Below are 11,842 nucleotides of genomic sequence, written 5' to 3' on the forward strand. Positions count from 1 at the left end.
ACAAAACAAATTTGAAAAAATTCCACATTCATTTATGATAAAAGTCCTTAGCAAACTAGGAATTCATCCTTTTGACCAGGGCTTGACTTGTGTTAGATGAAGGAGGCATTTGACAATGATATGATAGGGACTGATGAGAACAAAACAAAACAAAACAAAACTTGCCTTAGAAAAAATTCTCTCCTTCAGGTCCTTTTCACAGGCTTTTCTTCTTGTCTGTTTATCTGGACCCATAATAGAGCCCATGTACTCCGGTGGAGGATATGAAGTCACACCATTTTCACTCATGGGAGGTTACTGTAAGGGAAAGATCTCATTGATCACTGAAAGCCTAAAGAACCCATCATTTGTTCTCTACTCTTTAACTCTTCTTGCCTTCCCTTTCCATCATTCCCTTGGCCCTCACTCCAGCTCCAGTTTTATTACTTCCTACCATCATCAATTCCCTCCATCTCAAAAGCATCATACAGCCTTGATAATGAAATAAAGCGTGGGGTACGTGGTAGTGTGCCTGTCAGATGTCTCCCCCTTCAGAACTAAGTAACTCATTCTCTCAGCTGCTTAGAGGTTTGGAAGCTAATAACTCTCATCTGAGTCTCTGTCCAGGCATTGCCCTAGGATGAAGAAAACCACTGACCAAAGTTATGCCCCAACTCCAAGGGCAGTCCACATCCAATAACTGGTAGATTTGGGGTTTAAGACCTGGCACCTTTGCCTCAATTAGGGATAACACTGAAGGCCATTTACAAATCCATGGAGACTTTGTACAATTCACCAATTAACATAGGGTTCCAAAGCTTGGCAATTCAATTCAGAAAATTTTATACCCTTATATCTGAGCTGGATACTTTTCTTTGCTTCTACAAATCCACTCACCACCTTCTCTGTCCTACTTGTGTGTCCTAGGAGGCTGGCCTCTGCATCTACCAGATCTTCTGGTTTCTAGATGGATTCAGCCAACGGGAGAACCATCCAGAGAGGCTACATGAAAGGCAGGAAAGCAATTGAGAAAATGGGAATTCAAAAGCAAGTATTAACAGAGTAGGAACACGGGAGATAGTAAAAAACTCCATCTCAGAGAAATTTTTTATGGATGATGAGTTCTGCTACTTTCCTCTTATTTTTGTTAAAAAAGCTTTCTGTGCAATTATGAGCCTGAATTAGACCTGTCATCCCTCTCTATTAAGGTCATAATGAAATTTCTGCAATGAGAAGACAATTAAGGCACAGGTTTGACTGTTGTACTTGAAAGCAGATTAATTTTAAGGGTTATATATTTAAGATATTTCACCTCTCAAATGCGCAAATTAAAGACAAGGTCTATAACCTCCCATTTATTTATCTATTCAGTCAACAAATATTTATTGAGCATCCATTATGTTCCCAACAGTACTCTAGGCACTGAGGTACGACATATACAAGAATCCCTGTCCTCATAGGGGGCTATATTCTACGGAAGTGGTGGAGAATAATAACATATCCATGCTTGAGAAAGATGACCTTACCGGAGGATTTAAGGTGTGTTTGTACAATTGTTAAATTAAAATTTAAACCACCTAACATAAAATTCGCCATTACAAAGTGTTCAATTCAGTGGTTTTTAGTATATTCACAATGTTGTGCAACCATCACCACTCTCTTAACTCCCAGAAAATTTTCAACCCCCTCCAAAGAAACTCCACACCCATCTCTTATAGGTTGAATTGTGTCTGTCCCCCAGATTTCAAGTTTAAGCCCTAATCCCCAGAATGCAACCTTATTTGGAAATAGGGTCGCTGCAGATGGAATTAGTTAAGATGAAATCACACAGGAGTAGGGTGGGTCCAATCTAAGGGGGAATTTGGACACTGAAACAGACACACACACAGTGAGAACACTAGTGAACACTAGTGAAGATGAGATTTATGCTGCCACAAGCAGAGGAACTACCAGAAACTAGGACAGAAACCTTCCCTCATACCTTCAGAGGGAGCACAGGCCCTTGATCTCCGACTTCTAGTCTCCAGAACTGAGACAATAAATTTCTTTTGTGTGTGTGTGTGTGTGTGTGTGTGTGTGTGTGAGACAATAAATTTCTGTTGTTTAAGCCATCCAGATGGCTTAGCAAACTAATAAACCACTAACAGTCACTCCATTTCCCCTTCCCTTCAGCCACCGGCCACCACTAATCTACTTCATATCTCTAGAGATTTGTCTGTTCTGGATATTTCTTTTTTTAAGATTTAGTTATGAGAGAGAGCAAGAGAGAGAGAGAGCGTGTATAAGTGTGGGGGAGGGGCAGAGGGAGAGAATCTTCAAGCAGACTCCCTGCTGAGCATGGAGCCCAATGTGGGGACCCCATGACCCATGAGATCATGACCTGAGCCAAAACAAAGAGTAGGACGCTCAACGGACTAAGCCACCCAAGCACCCATCTTCTGGATATTTCTAACAAATGGAATCATAGAACATGTGGCTTTTTGTGTCTGGCTTTTTTTGCTTATGATGTTTTTGAGGCTCATCCACAATTGTTTATTGTATCAGGACTTCATTCCTTTTCATTGCTAAGTAATATTTTTTTGTATGGATATACCACAATTTGTTTATTCATCACTTGATTGACATTTGGTTTATTTCCACTTTCGGTTATTAGGAATAATGCAGCTATGGACATTCATGTGCAAGTTTTTTCTGTGTGTGAACACGTTTTCAATTCTTTCGGGTGTACACCTGGGAGTGAAATTGCTGGGCCATATGGTTATGTTTAACTTTTTGAGGAATTGCCAAACTGTTTTCCAAAATGGCTGTACCTTTTTACATTCCCACCAGCAAAGTAGGAGGGTTCCAGTTTCTTCTCAGTGATTTCTTTTTTATTTATTTGAGAGAGAGAGAGAAAAAAAACATGAGAGAGAGCATGAGAGAGGGGGAGCACAAGCAGGGGTAGGGGTAGAGGGAGAAGCCAACTCCCCACTGAGCAGGGAGCCCAATGCGGGACTTGATCCCAGGACCCTGGGATCATGACCTGAGCCGAAGGCAGATGCTTAACTGACTGAGCCACCCAGGTGTCCCTTAAAGATGTTATAATGAAGTCTAGGATTTACTTCATGGCTTCAGGTTGGTTTTGTTTACCTGACACTTTTGTCATATATTATTTTCCATATCTGCATGAATATACATTGGACCACTTCTACTTTTTTGTCAACCATCATAACCTAACATTAAGTAAATTAATAGAAAATTTACATATAGAGGAACCTGAGTGGCTCAGTCTTTAAGTGTCTGCCTTCAGCTTGGGTCATGATACCAGGGTCCTGGGATCGAGCCCTGCGTCGGGCTCCCTGCTCGGCAGTTAGCCTGCTTCTCCCTCTCCCACTCCCCCTGCTTGTGTTCCCTCTCTCGCTGTCTATCTTTCTGTCAAATAAATAAAATCTTTTTTAAAAAAAGAAAAAAGAGAATTTGTATATAGTAAGTCAAATTCCGCTCTCAATTTCTTATTTTTTCATACTCTTGTTAGCTAAACTTTAGACATTTAGTGTTTCACATACTTGATTCTCATTTCTTACTGTTTCAGTGATCTCTTTAATTCTGCTCTATACCACATTATATTTTTAAATTTTTTTCTGTGTGCCACGTTTTATTTAGTGTAGTTTATAACGGAGAATAATATGTCTTCCCTTATTACAACTATCCTCAGAATACCCTTGGCTGTTTTCATATATATAGTTTCCCTGACAATTAAAATGATGAATTGTACTATTGGCCCTTGATTTTATTAAGGATAATGATTCACAAGGATAATGATTCAAAGTGCCTGAAATTCATGGACTAGGTTTATGGGCAATTGGTTTTTTTAGAGTATTGCATTTATATTCAGAAATATAGTTTCTTTTCTTTTATATAGATGATGTGCAATCTTCTTAGGTTTATTTAGAGTTGTATTTTTGCTTTTTGATGTGCGTAATTCTTCCTAGTATATTTATTTTACTAGTTATCACTGACATGTGCATGATGGCTACTCTAGATTCTACAAAGTCCCTAGTTGGTATCTAGCTAGGAGGTCCACGCATACTGAGAATCATACAATTTTCATTTCAGAAAAAAAAGTGACAATGCAAAGGTTGATCTGAGATGCAGAGGGGAAAAGGGAGGCATTTCAGGTAAGAGAGTTATCCATACTAAAGAAAAACACTGAGAAAAGAAGAGGCAAATGTAACTGGTGAAGGTTTCCATTTGAAGTCAGTGGTTGTTAAAAGAAATTTTTCACAAAAATTTCACAAAAGAAATTAGAGAACGGTATTATATGTATGATCAAATATTCCCAAATAAATTTAGTTATAATAAAGCAAGTTGCTTATGCAAAAGAAACCCCCTTGAAATGAAATGGATGTGAAAGGAATTCTACTTGTTTGCTCAAGGACAGAGATTGTCTTTTGGAGAAAAGACAGGCTTTTATGTGATGCTTAGACTCTGTGTTAACATCAGATTATGCAGAGAGTACAGAGAAAGCCTATGATTTAAATCAATTTACAAATGCATTTAGTTCTGGATTACAACTTATTCAGCATTAGATAATTCCTACTGAATAGGAAGCTTGTTAAAGTTAGGAACACGGAGGGGCACCTGGGTGGCTCAGTCGGTTGGATGTCTGCCTTCGGCTCGGGTCATGATCCCCAGGTCCTGGGATCGAGCCCTGCAACGGGCTCCCTGCTCTGTGGGAGCCTGCTTCTCCCTCTTCCTCGGCCTGCCGCTCCCCTTACTTGTGCATGGTCTCTGTGAAATAAATTTTAAAAATCTTAAAAAAAAAAAGTTAGGAACATGGCCTCAGCCAATACCTACACCTTACTCAACAAAAGAAAATCGACATTGAAGGGAAATCCTGCAAATGTGCTGAATTCGCCAATCCTCACATTTTACTCAACATCACAGCATTCGTACTGAAATGAACATAAATGAAATAATATATAAATGATGTCAATGAGGAAAGAAAGGCCCTTAGACATGACTTCGCCCTCATCAATGTGACATAATTCTTGCTGGGGAGAATCCTACAAATGTATTCGATTTGGGAAATCCCAAATACAGACATGGCTGCACTGTTGGAAAGCGTGAGGGAATTCGTCTTGGAGACACCCCGATAAATGTAATGAACGAAGATAGGAAAGAATGTGTTCACCTCCTACTCAGCATCAGCGAATTCATATAAAATAGAGATGATATGCATCTACAGTACAATCTTTTACCCATAGCTTATACTTTATTCATCAACTAATTTATTATGACAACAAAATGAAATGTAAATAATTGTAATTCATGAGTCATCCCTGGCTTAGCATGGGAAATTCACACTAGAGATGGACATTAAGCATTTTGTTCTGTGCTTCAACATTATTAACCAATAGGAAATCCATACGGAGATACCCGAAGCGGGCAGAAAAGTAAAAATCTATTTGTAGGCAATGATTTTCTTACATGAACCAGTATTACAGTAAAAGTTACCCACGGAAAAGATATCTGACAAAAACAACTATTAAAGTCACAGGAGACAGTGACTTCAACAGAGGAGGGGACTATAAAGCACAGATGACTACAGGGACTGGCCCCCAAGACCTTCATTTCTGACTACAGCAGCGCCGCTCACTCTTGGTGTGCTCCCGCCTCTGGCAATCTGCACGGCCGGCCGGACAGAGGGCAGTGCGGTCCAGACAGGAGAACGCCTGCAACTGGCCTTCCATTCTTGACAGCGACTCCTGTAGTTCAAAGAGCAGCAACGCATTGTTTGACGGGCCTGTCACCTCGGCCATTGTGGGGAAGAACTCCGGGAAGAGGCAGGTACCGGGGACCCTCGGCAGAGCACAGCGAGAAAGCAAGCTCGCTCAGCTCCTGCCTAGGGCACGCACCCAGCACCTCCGCCCCTCAGCGGTGGAAAAGCACAGCCATGCCCTCTGGATGCCGCTGCTCGGGGCTGCAACCCGCGTATTGCTGAGGGCAGAGTCAAACTCGGTTCAGAAGCTCCACCAACTGGGATGGTAGAAACACACTGTAGGTTTCCAGGAAGGCCTCCATCTCTTCCAGGTTGCTTAATTTATTGGCATAAAGCTGTTGATAAAAGTTTCTAATAATCCTTCCAATTTCATTGGTGTTGGTTGTGACCTCTCCCTTTTCATTCATAATTTTATTAATTTGGGTCCTTTCTCTATTCTTTTGGATAAGTCTTGCCAGTGGTCTGTCAATTTTATTTATTCTTTCAAAGAACCAGTTTCCAGTTCTTTTGATCTGCTCTACTGTACTCCTAGGTTCTAATTCATTGATTTCTGCTCTAATCTTGATCAACTGCTTTCTCGTGCATGTATTAGGCCTGTCCCTCTGTTGCTGTTCCAGCTTCTTGAAGTGAGAATATAGAAACTGCATTTTAGATTTTTCTATTGAGTTAGGCTTGGATGGCTCTGTCTTTTCCCCTTAGGACTGCCTTTGCAGTATCCCATAGGTTTTGGACCGTTGTGTTTTCATCCTACATTGTTGGTGGGAATGCAAGTTGGTACAACCACTCTGGAAAACAGTGTGGAGGTCCCTTAAAAAGTTAAAAATTGAGCTACCCTATGATCCAGCCATTGCACTACTGGGTGTTTACCCCAAAGATACAGACGTAGTGAAGAGAAGGGCCATATGCACCCCAATGTTCATAGCAGCATTGTCCACAATAGCTAAATTGTGGAAGGAGCCGAGATGCCCTTCAACAAATGACTGGATTAAGAAGTTGTGGTCCATATATACAATGGAATATTACTCAGCTATCAGAAAGAACGAGTTCTCAACATTTGCTACAACATAGACGGCACTGGAGGAGATAATGCTAAGTAAAATAAGTCAAGCAGAGAAAGACAATTATCATATGGTTTCTCTCATCTATGGAACATAAGAACTAGGAAGATCGGTAGGGGAAGAAAGGGATAAAGAAAGGGGGGGTAATCAGAAGGGGGAATGAAGCATGAGAGACTATGGACTCTGAGAGACAAATTGAGGGCTTCGGGGGGGGGAATGGGATAGGCTGGTGATGGGTAGTAAGGAGGGCGCGTATTGCATGGTGCACTGGGTCCTGTATGCAACTAATGAATTATCGAACTTTACATAAAAAACCAGGGTGTACTGTACGGTGACTAACATAATATGATAAAAAAACATTAAAAAAAACACACTGTAGAGTGAGGACCCATCCGAGCATCTGCACAACGGTGGAATGTGGGTCTCCAAGACCCCTCAAGCTGGATGATTCCTCAGGACTCAGGACTCGGAAAAGCTGTTGTACCTGTCAGTGCTGTGGGGCCTTCTGAGCTGTGTGGTGCACGGTTATGACTTCTGACAGGGCAAGTGTGCCGAGTAGAACAGCAAAGGGAAAAGGTGCAGGGTGAGGTCCAGCAGCAACCAGTCATGACACGCCACTTGTCTTCTCCCAAAAGAGCCCCACGGTCACCGCTTGATTCTCCCGGGAATGGTGTGTGACAAAACCTGCAAAGCGTGGCCAGCCAGGGAAGCTCACCCAAGACTTGGGGTCCAGAGATTTTCTTGGAGGTTGTGCGGGCATGCAGCATGCATGGGACTGACTCGAGCTCCTCTGTCTACAGCCCTCCAGATGTCAAACTGACACAGCACGGCCCAGGGCCTCACACAGACAGAACCAGATGTTCACCATAAGTCACACTGTTTGCATAAACTATCGGGCCAAACTGGAACAGCGATGCTTAGAATACAAAAACACTCTGACTAGGCAGAATGTGACAGGGGCTTAGTGGTGGTCTCCCAGGAGCCAGACAAGGACCAGTCCTCCTCGCACGGGATTTTCTGTGGAATGCACGGGCCTTGGGCAATCCAGGCCTCCTAGGTTTACCCTTTACAATTACTTTTCACATCATTAAAAGTCTAGTGGCCGACGGAAAAAATGTTTTCAGTTGAATACAAATGGTGATCCTGGGTGAGGCTGGAACCAGGCATGGGCCCAATCGTGCAAGAAGGTGGCAAAGGGGAAGCCCACACTCCGGGAAGGCACAGCAATGGCACCGGCATGGAACTGAGTGTGGGGAGAAAAGAATGTCAACCGCCACCACACATCGGGTGCCTGCTGTGGGCTAAATCCTGGGCTTGGGGCTCTGAGATGCACCCAACATCAGTCACAACAGCCCTTTAGGCAGGTGGTCTTCAGCTATGACACAAGGGGCCAGCAAGTGGTGGAATGAAGCCTTCTCCCCTCTGAATTGATACATCCTAATACACAAGGCAGAGGACGGACTGAAAGAACACCTTGCACGTTTCTTGGTTCCGAAATGACACGGTCACACTAGAAATGCTGGCGTTGCAGGAGTAAAAAACATGGGTCCTTCCCCAGTCCCCACCCAAACCGTTAGGTCTTCCCTTTGTGTGCAAGTACCTGTCCCTGTCTTATCAGGATCCAGGGAGAGTCTGACCAGGGCCAAAGATCAGGTACTTCTGCAGCTGGGGGTTTCTCGATTGTTCTCGGGACACTACCATACTAACTCTACTAACTTTTTCCTGCCTCCTCATAGTGATGTCTGAAAAGAAGGTTAGCAGGTCACCCCTCCTCTAGAAATTAACAGGTAGCATCTCTGAGCCTGGCCACCACTTTCAAATGCAGGAAGAATGCACTCACAGTGGGAGGCAGTACCCACTCACTCGCGTGAGGGAGAACAGGCTCTTCTGGGACTCCTACACAAGGCCTGGACAGTCACTTCCCAGAACTCTGCGCTGTAGGTTTGGGCTATGAACCTCCAAACCACCCGGGGAATGTTAGTGAACTCATAGAGGGGAAAGGGAAAGACAGGGAGAAAGCAGTATGTTCAAACGGGAGCTTACACACGTCTGATGGATCGCATGCTGGTCTTTGTCACAGGCTTCTCCCACAGTGCAGGGCACCTGCTGGCTCTAGCTCAGAAGGAACTGGGTGCATCTGAGCTGAGACCCGACCACGCATGGCCCACAGAGCTGCTTGGTGACCAGGCAGCTACAAGGGCAGCACACACTTGGCTTCTTCTTCCCAGACCCTGACAGAAAGAGAAAACGTTCCTCAAGGGCACGTACAGACTTTTTTAGCAGCCATGCTACCAGTGGCTGCCACGGGCCGACACCGAGGCTCTCTGCTCCTTGAGGCAGTGTTGTTAGAAAGCAACAACCACTCTCGCAGGACGCCCAGGGTCCCTGAAACGGGAGCAACACGATTTATTTCAGGAGAATCAGGCATCGGGGTTTCCTCGTCTGTGGGTGCGGCTGCCCCTCCAGTCCAGCTCCCAGACCCTCCTCGGGGCCACTTCCCCCGACTGGGCCTGACCCCCTGCTCTCTGACCCCTGGACCTGGGGCGGGCTGGACAATCAGGGAACGGCCCCGCCCCAAGATGGCCGCGCCCATGTGCCGCTGAGGACCACACAGGCACCACTACACTTTCTCATTCAGATGAGCTGAAGGAAGCGGAGAGGGTGGCTTTGAGGGGTGGAGGGTGCGCAGCGGCCTGCGCGCGAGAGAGCGGCTCGGTCTCGGAGGCGGAGGGACCGGAGCCGCTGAGACCTCCGCTGGCACCTCGCCGCCCGGAGACGCCATTCCCGCCCCCGCCGCACCGCATCGCAGTGATGTGCGACGCGTCGCGGAAATGTTCGCGCGCTCTAGTCGCTACCGCGCCTCACACGAGCCCCGGCCGAATCACGGTCCGCGACACGCGCCATCTTGGCCATGGGCAGTGGGAGGCCCCCGCCCTCAGCCCTGTGCGCAGCTGCCGGGTGGGGACGACGGGAGGATGGCTGCCGACTGAGGGCGGTGCGAGGTCGCGCCGGTTGTTGTTATACGCCCTGACTGTCTGTGGGGCTGTGGAGCCGTACGGGAGGGGAGCGGACAGGGCTGGGGGAGGCGGGGGTGATGGCTTGTGCCTCCTGTGGCTCGCGGCACGCGCGGGCTGAGGCGCTCACTGGGCCCGGGACGGCGAGGACACAGTCGTGAATTTGCTGAGTGCCTAAGTGCGAGGTGCCCTGGGGTTTCCGGTCATCTTCCCGATAGCCCGTGAGCAGGTGCTACGAGTCTCCTCATTTTCTTGCGAGCTAGAAAGAACAGAAAGGCTCGGACACCTGTCCAAAGTCGCACAGCTGGTCAACCCCGGGGGATCCTTCTGTCTTTTTCCCCCTGCTAGCACTTATGCCTTTCTAACGTTCCCGAAATCCATCAAGTTTGTGGTTGCCCTCTGCCTTCCCTGCTTGACTACAGCTCCACAAGGTCGGGGAACTCTGATTATATTGTTGCCTGATGTATCTGCAGCGCATAGTACAGGCAGAGAGCGGGCCCTCAACGTTTTCACTAAGGGAATAAAAGCGACAGAGCAGGCAATCCGTGATTCCAGAGCAGGGACTATTATGAGAGAAAGCAGTGCTCAGCTCCTTGTCTGGTGGTAATCGGGGTCCTACTAAAGGTTACTCTTCAAACTCAGATGAGGCCTTGTGCGTCCCTCCATAAAGTAAAACATTTGAGTTTTCCTCAACTTTTTTTAAAAAGATTTTATTTATTTATTCGGCAGAGATAGAGACAGCCAGCGAGAGAGGGAACACAAGCAGGGGGAGTGGGAGAGGAAGAAGCAGGCTCATAGTGGAGGAGCCCGATGTGGGGCTCGATCCCACAAGCCGGGATCATGCCCTGAGCCGAAGGCAGACGCCTAACCGCTGTGCCACGCAGGCTCCCCTGAGTTTTCCTCTACTTGACTCCATCATAGGGGTTGCTAGTTGCATCTGCTGTGTGGGCCTTCTTTCCAGGAGCAGGGTGCCTCCCTGAGACCACTGCTCACCAGCTGCAGGTTCCTGCTCACTGGCACCTGGACTTCCTAGTGTGCAGAAGAGCCAGTCTGAGGCCTCAGAAGGTGAGTTCCCCCTGGGTCAGAGGCACAGAGGTGGTGCTGCAGGAATGGTCCCAGCTGAGATGCGTTTGTCTCTGAATCCTTGGGTCCTGCATCCTTAGAAAGAAGAGAACTATTATGAGGGGCCTAGGAGGAGGAGCCTCAGCCCAGACCCAGAGAGCAGGGCAGAGGATTCAGGGTCTCAGGCAGGGGGTGCAGACTCCAGGACAGACCCGGCCCCTAGGGCAGAGGGTGGAGGCTTAGAGGACAGCAGGTTCAAGAGGAACTGACCTGCAGTGGCCTCTGTCCCTCCTCCAGCTGAGAGAGAGCATGCCCCCGGCGTGACGGTGGCAGTCGGACCCCATCGGAGGAGAGAGATGAAACGTGCAGGTGGATGGAGGGATGCTGCCATGAGGACGGTGGCCTGCCACAGTCCTGCAAGGGCAAAATCAGGGTGACGAGGTCACTGCCAGCCTCGCAGGACTCTCTTTTTTTTTTTTTTTTAAGATTTTATTTATTTATTTGACAGAGATAGAGACGGCCAGCGAGAGAGGGAACACAAGCAGGGGGAGTGGGAGAGGAAGAAGCAGGCTCATAGTGGAGGAGCCCGATGTGGGGCTCGATCCCACAAGCCGGGATCATGCCCTGAGCCGAAGGCAGACGCCTAACCGCTGTGCCACGCAGGCTCCCCTGAGTTTTCCTCTACTTGACTCCATCATAGGGGTTGCTAGTTGCATCTGCTGTGTGGGCCTTCTTTCCAGGAGCAGGGTGCCTCCCTGAGACCACTGCTCACCAGCTGCAGGTTCCTGCTCACTGGCACCTGGACTTCCTAGTGTGCAGAAGAGCCAGTCTGAGGCCTCAGAAGGTGAGTTCCCCCTGGGTCAGAGGCACAGAGGTGGTGCTGCAGGAATGGTCCCAGCTGAGATGCGTTTGTCTCTGAATCCTTGGGTCCTGCATCCTTAGAAAGAAGAGAACTATTATGAGGGGCC

General features: G+C 47.0%; 2 protein-coding genes across 10 annotated transcripts in view; one reads left to right on the forward strand and one right to left on the reverse strand.

Annotated features, from left to right (window-relative positions):
* Positions 1-10,624: 10,624 nt before the first annotated feature.
* Positions 10,625-11,842, forward strand: part of ZNF674 (zinc finger protein 674) — a 37,654-nt gene continuing 36,436 nt past the window's right edge. For 5 of the 8 annotated variants that reach the window (XR_005835411.1, XR_005835412.1, XR_005835413.1 and 2 more), the window contains exon 1: positions 11,467-11,718. The gene's annotated coding sequence lies outside the window, so the exon portion shown is untranslated. Of the gene's footprint in view, positions 10,878-11,466; positions 11,719-11,842 lie in introns of those variants that run through there. The other 3 variants (XR_005835416.1, XM_040632624.1, XR_005835415.1) reach the window with 2 other exon arrangements.
* The window catches only part of KRBOX4 (KRAB box domain containing 4), a 64,850-nt gene continuing 63,891 nt past the window's right edge, over positions 10,884-11,842 (reverse strand). Inside the window, exons 3-4 of one of the 2 annotated variants that reach the window (XM_040632664.1) lie at positions 11,145-11,288; positions 10,884-10,970 (exon numbers count right to left, since the gene is read on the reverse strand). In XM_040632664.1, the coding sequence (XP_040488598.1) occupies positions 10,894-10,970; positions 11,145-11,288 (221 nt within the window). In that variant the 3' untranslated portion in view covers positions 10,884-10,893. Of the gene's footprint in view, positions 10,971-10,991; positions 11,289-11,842 lie in introns of those variants that run through there. The other variant, XM_040632659.1, reaches the window with a different exon arrangement.

This window comes from Ursus maritimus (assembly GCF_017311325.1).
Source record: "Ursus maritimus isolate PB19 chromosome X unlocalized genomic scaffold, ASM1731132v1 scaffold_X1, whole genome shotgun sequence".
In the NCBI taxonomy this organism is placed as follows: Eukaryota; Metazoa; Chordata; class Mammalia; order Carnivora; family Ursidae; genus Ursus; species Ursus maritimus.